At 30.7% G+C, this 6634-nt stretch overlaps 2 protein-coding genes across 4 annotated transcripts; one reads left to right on the top strand and one right to left on the bottom strand.

The window, feature by feature from the left end:
• Positions 1 to 690: 690 nt before the first annotated feature.
• On the bottom strand, positions 691 to 3886 carry LOC115724093 (1-aminocyclopropane-1-carboxylate oxidase homolog 1). Of its 3 annotated transcripts, none has more exons than XM_030653549.2 (3): positions 3155 to 3886; positions 2282 to 2603; positions 691 to 1288 (listed from the first exon to the last, which is right to left on the bottom strand). In XM_030653549.2, exons 1-3 carry the CDS (start codon positions 3745 to 3747, stop codon positions 1010 to 1012), a joined length of 1194 nt encoding a protein of 397 aa, XP_030509409.2. In that variant the 5' UTR covers positions 3748 to 3886; the 3' UTR covers positions 691 to 1009. The 3 variants fall into 3 exon arrangements, with proteins under 3 accessions (XP_030509409.2, XP_060959800.1, XP_060959799.1); XM_061103817.1 differs by lacking the exon at positions 691 to 1288 and adding an exon at positions 1331 to 2074; XM_061103816.1 differs by lacking the exon at positions 691 to 1288 and adding an exon at positions 1331 to 2104.
• A 1128-nt stretch (positions 3887 to 5014) lies between these two features.
• Positions 5015 to 6634, top strand: LOC115722427 (1-aminocyclopropane-1-carboxylate oxidase homolog 3). The gene is made up of 3 exons (XM_030651631.2): positions 5015 to 5581; positions 5735 to 6056; positions 6201 to 6634. Exons 1-3 carry the CDS (start codon positions 5085 to 5087, stop codon positions 6462 to 6464), a joined length of 1083 nt encoding a protein of 360 aa, XP_030507491.2. The 5' UTR covers positions 5015 to 5084; the 3' UTR covers positions 6465 to 6634.

Consider the following 6634-nt stretch of genomic DNA (forward strand, 5'->3'; position numbering starts at 1 on the left):
ATGTGCTAGGCACAAATGGTGCCCAATATAGTAATGCTAATTAAGGGTACCCATGGTGTCTAGCACTCTTGTAATATGTAATATCATTATTAGATTGATGCAATTCAATATTAGATTCCACATATTTTATTTTAATAAAGATTATAAGGATTTTCTAACTAATTATAAAGCGTCACTTCATAATAGTGCTAAGTACCTTAGTACCCCATATCGATGCACTTATCTTATAGATCAAAGCTAGTGAGAACAAAGTAATTAAGTCCTGGCATAAATATATATGGGTACACTCTTAATGTGTATTACCTATGAATAGGTAAACTTTAGTTCTTAAGCTTAATTTTTCTATCTAATTAGTTTAGTCTCTTATTTTTTACATTATATGGGTTGGGGTTATTCAATCGGTTGATAAAAATTAAGAAAAAAAGTTTTTTGGAAAAAAAAAAGATAAAAAAAGGTTGAGTTTGACTTAGATATTTTATATCTAAACATACATTTGATATAGTGTAAAAATATATATTTTTTGATGTTTTTTAAATTAAGTAGCTAAACTAAGCATAATATTAAAATTTCTCTTTTATTATTCGTCATTAGATTAAAATCTAATAATTTAATATTTTTAAAATTAATATTTATAGTTAAATTTATTTAATAATCATCAATGAATAATACCCATTAAAAAATATTCCAAATATATATATATATATAATAAATATATCTTTATGCCATAAATATAATAAATGTAATGTCCCCGCTTCAAGTCTCAATTAGGCCCTTACACCCACGGAATGAATGGCTCTTATACACGACTACGTCACTCTGGCTGTTTCATGACGACTGGCCCTACAAACCAACATGAGCGTTTCCAGCGTGCTTTGTCCTCACTCGCACGCTTCCTGAAAAAACTTTTCAGGAGGTCACACAAAAGAAGAAATCTTTGGCCCATTATTACGCAAGGTCAACCCTGCCTATTGATTAGATAGAGAAAATCACAAAAAAAATTTGTGATTTGCTATGGATAATTTTGCTGCATATGATCAATTTTGAAATGATCCAATAATTTGGTGATCCCACCAATGCCTTGTGCATGGTATTGGGTAGCAAAATCCTTAACTTTGGTTGCCTTGTATTTTGGAGGATTGTTTTCTGATAATAATTCTTTGATGGGTCCAAACACTTTTGAAGTTGGCAACATATGAGTACTGAAAAAGCATGCCACTGATATTCTTGGACCTTTTCTACTTGCTAATACTCTATGCTCAACACTTTTGAATTTATCATTGGTTATAAGCTGAAAAAAAAAACAAAAAATATATAGTGACAAAAAATCTCTAAATACACTACAAGAAAAAAAAAAAAAAAAACTCTACATGCACGATGTACTTGGACCGACATTTAATCGTTCCCTCTGTCTAGAGAATCAAGGCCGACATTTGGCATGACAAAGGCCCATTAGGCACGCCAGCTGTCGTACCCAAACCCTTTTTTTACTTTGAAAAGGATTCGTTAGGATTGGGCGAGAATTTTCCCGAGCTCATTATTGGGGCCAACACCTGTCGTGCCTATTGCTCTATTGTGTCGTGTCATTTGAAAAAATAGGTATGACAGATGTCGGCCCAAATTTCCCCCTATTTTATAACTTAAAACTTCTTCCCCTTCGCTCATAGCCCTTTACACTGTGTTTGGTAGGAAGGAGAAGGGGAGGGATGGAGAGGAGAGGAGGGATAGAAGTGAGAGGAGATAACAAATCCATTTGTTTGACAAGAGGAAGTGAAGGAGAGAAAGGAGAGGTGAGAGGATAGAAAATCCACTCAAATCTCTAATTTGTAATCCCTCCATTAATGGAAGGATAGGAACTGATCTTCCTTTTCAATTATTGTAAATTACATAAATACCCTCGACAAATATTATTAAAAAATAATTATAAGGATAAAATAGTAATTTTTTAAATTAATAATTATCTATCCTTCAACCACTCCATCCTTCTTACCAAATAATATAAAAGGATCATTACTCTCCTCTGCCTCCCTTATATTCTCCATCTTTCATCAACTCTCCATCCTTCTAACTCTCCTTCCTTCCTACCAAACATAGCCTTAATCTTGATCTTGTAGTGATATACAACAATAATTGATATTAAAATGATTAATTATTAAACATGCATAACATGTCATGATATATCTTTCTTGTTATACATATGAACCAACTTTGTTTCATCCACTATGCATATGTTGAAAAAATAGGCGAAAAATATAATTCATAATAAAATTAAACACGAACTTACTTGAAAAAGATCTCCAATGTTGACTACTAACGCTCCAGGGTAAGGTGGTACGTCAATCCAATTATTATTGTTGAAAACTTGGAGATCACCGGTGTTATCTTGGAGTAACAACGTCATGAAATCAGCATCGGTATGTGAAACTGTACCCCAAGTTAACTCTGGTTGCGGGCACGGAGGGTAGTAATGTCCTAAAAGACTTAGCCCTTCACTAAGCCCTATCTTGTTAAAATAGTTTGACTCTAACCCTAGAGCCTCTGATAGAAATTCCAAAAGTAAAATCCCTACCTTCATTATTTGGTTTGAGTACTCAAAAATTATGTCCCTGCAAATTTAAGTAAGTTTTTCATTTTAGTTGATTATTTGAGTATATATTAATTTGTATAATTAAATATGAACATAATATTAAAATAATCTTAAAAAAAAACATCTAATTTATAATTTTAGCAAAACTAGCTATTATTTTAACAAGGTTAATTATTTTTTTTAATTTGGTTTGTTTGATTTCAACACCTAAGTCCCCTATAAGCCACTTGAGATAGTCTAATTAAAATGGCTAACTTTATCCTTATTTAATTTATACTAAGTCATTATGTAAAATTATTATCTTTTTGGCAATTGTTTAACATTAAATTCAAATAACATAACATGACATAACCTAATTAACCTAACCTAACAAATAAAAAAAATTACAATAATTACATAATATTATATATTAATAAAAATAATATCAATAATAAACTTATAATTATAGAATGAGATTTATTTCCAATACAAATTACAAAAGTTTGTTTTGAAAATTTCAAATCTATTTGATATATAATTACAAAGTCTTGGTATATTTAATAAACTCTAATATTTTTCAAAAATACATACCTACATATTGGGGGTAAATATTGAGGATTTGGAGGATGAGGAGCCATAGGGCAAAAAAAAGTGTCCCTCCAATTGGTTGAAATTCCAGTGTAAAGATCAAAGTTGGAATTATACACAAATGGCTTGGTGTAATCTCTACCATAAAACTTCTTCTTCTTCTCCTCATCATCATCATCTTGCTCATAAAAACGACAAACCCCATTTATCATTTCCTCCATAACTATTTCGGGGATTCCATGGTTGATGATTTGGAAGAAACCGCATGTCTCTGCAGCTTCTCCAATTTCTTTTACAATGGTTTCTCTCGTTTTTGTGTAATTTGCGCCCTTAAGATCTATAATTGGAATTGTAGTAGTACTAATTGGTGACGACGATGATGATGATAATGAATTCTTCTTCTCTATTACATGATGATCGTTATGATGAAAAATATGAGGGATCTTAGTAATCCCAGCATCCACAAGTCCTTTCACACCGGCTTTAGTTTCATCAAAAGCTTTTAGCTCGCTTAGTCTGTCGCTTTTTGAATTGTTTGTCGTTTGAGTTGCTTCATGATGATGAAGATTTGAAGAAGTAGTAGTAGTGTTACTCATGATAGTTTCTATAAAGAAAGAAAATTGTATCTCATCTAGATATGATATTATTGATGCAAATAGTCAAGAAGTGTGGGCAAGAACTAGCCTTTTAACTAATTGTGGTTCCTAGTTGTTTTAATAATTAGGGTTTGAACAAGTGATAAAAATATAAAGGTAGTCCCCACCAAAATTAAATGTCAATATAATATTTATCACCCACACCAATCCATGTACCGTTGGCAAATAATAATAATCAATAATTGAAACTAAAGTATTATTCTCAACAACAATAACAGCAAAAAGGATAAATTATGAAAAATGCTAAAGGGCATTAGCAGTGCTTAATTAACATTTTTTTATGTAATATTGATATGGGTACAACTACATATCTAGTCATATACAATTAGTTATTATAATTGAATCGTGTCACATATCGTTATTGTTATAATTAATTATTATATTTATATTTAGTTTACTTGTAAGATTTATTGAGTACGCCTTATATATTACTTTTGGACAATCCTCTCAACAACTAAAAAATCCATTCGAGGAACACGAGGAGTAATTGAAGTAATGAGCCTCCCAATATCAAATTAATATCGGGAGCTATTTTGGAGTTTCTGAGAAAACTTAATCTTATGGTCAAAGCAAGAGTGGTGGATCCGAGATTTAAATATTTGTATTTTTAGAAAATTATATAGTTTTTATATGAAGTGGACAACTATATAATTTTTATGGCAATTGACATAAAATTGGTGCCCCACACTTTATAAGAGATTAGATTAATTGACATTATTGGAGGCTAAGTTCCAATTAATCTTAGTTGTTTATTTACACTAACACACTAGTTATATAGTAAACAATATAACACATTAATCAAGTAATGATTTTTTTATGTAATAAATCAAATTATAATATAATTACATTATAAGCTATTATAACACATGTTTTGGTAGAGTTTTATGGTTAATTATAAATGAATCGAAACTGATGTCAGTAGTGATACACACAATTCAATAATATATGGATTATTTATTCAAAATTAACCAAATCAAAATTATATATTTATATAATTAATCACCCAAAAAAATATAGATTTATAAATATATTATTAAAAGTACAGTTACATGCATGGTTGACCCCTATATTAAGCATCAAATTGAATATATTAATCTAATCCAGACAAAACTTTACACAAGTTACAATGTATGTACTATAATTTTTAATTCCAACCTTGTCACATTTCTCAAAATTGGATCAATTTTTTATTGGTATAAATCCAATCTATATTAAAAGCTAGATGATGATATGAAGCCTTAATTCATAACAAGAAAGAAAGAATAAGAAAAAGAAAAATGGTTGAAGAATATGATAGATTGAAAGAGATTAAAGCTTTTGATGAGACTGAGGCTGGAGTGAAAGGCCTTGTTGATGCTGGAATTACTCAAATTCCTCGTTTCTTTCACAAATCGATTTCTGATGATATTCCTGTTTTGAAAGATTCTCAATTTAGCGTTCCAATTATAGATCTTAAAGGTTTTAATGATCCAATTAAGCGAAAAGAGATCGTTGATAGAGTGAGAGAAGCCTCAGAAAATGGAGGGTTTTTTCAAATTATCAACCATAGCATTTCGAAAAGTGTTATGGAAGAAATGAAAGAAGGTGTTCGTCGGTTTCATGAGCAAGAAACTGAGGTGAAGAAAGCGTTTTATACAAGAGATTATAGTAAAGCAGTGATGTATAACACCAACAATAGTTTGTATACCTCTCCATCTACTGATTGGAGAGATTCTTTTTCTTATCGAATGGCTCCCAATACTCCAAACCCTAAAGAATTGCCCCTTGTGTGTAGGTATGTATGTACTAGTCTTGTGTGAATGAATGAATCTCATGTTGTTTATAATTTTGTTTGATTTTCTTTTCTATATGGTGTTTTAATTAAGAAGGATTAATTGTATAACATTCCTTTTGAGTTTTTTTTTTTTCTTTTGCTTAAACTTTATAGGGACATACTTGTGGAGTATTCGAAACAAGTAATGAAAGTAGGAATTTTTCTATTCGAGTTGATCTCTGAGGCTCTCGGGTTGAATCCAAATCACTTGTTTGACATGGATTGCACGGAGGGTCATCTAGTTTTTTGCCATTACTATCCACCATGTCCGCAACCAGAATTAACTATGGGGACAAACAAGCATGCCGATATGGATTTCCTCACCGTGCTACTTCAAGACGACATTGGTGGTCTCCAAGTTCTCAACGACAATAAATGGATTGATGTTTCCCCTCAACCGGGAGCTCTAGTGGTAAACATTGGAGATCTTCTTCAGGTAAACTACTATTATTGGCTATAGTATATTAGTAAATTTATCATATTTTAGCTATATATATTACGTCTTAACACACAATAAGTTTCTTCCTTAATAATGATCTTCGATCAAATAATTTATTTATTTTTTTGTTATGTTTTGTAGCTTATAACGAACGATAGATTCAAAAGTGTTGAACACCGAGTTCTAGCTAGCCATATCGGTCCTAGAATTTCTATTGCAAGCTTCTTTGCCACATGTGTAACTCCAACCTCGAAAATGTATGGACCTATTAAGGAATTGTTATCGGAAAATAATCCTCCAAAGTATAGACAAACCACAGTGCAAGAGTATATTTCTTATTTTGGTAAAAAATGCATTGATGGAACTAAGCCCTTGGATCGTTTCAAGCTCACCAAAACAGAATGAAGAAGGGTTGAGAGACTTTGTTTTTATTACTATAAATAATAAATAATGGAATAAATAAAAATATAATTATATATGTGTCATGAAATTAAAGTATTAAATATTGAATTGTAAACATGAATGTAGAAATCATGTATATTAAGTGGTTATAATTATTCTATTGTTGATGAAAA

Source organism: Cannabis sativa, chromosome 9 (assembly GCF_029168945.1).
Source record: "Cannabis sativa cultivar Pink pepper isolate KNU-18-1 chromosome 9, ASM2916894v1, whole genome shotgun sequence".
NCBI classification, from domain to species: Eukaryota; Viridiplantae; Streptophyta; class Magnoliopsida; order Rosales; family Cannabaceae; genus Cannabis; species Cannabis sativa.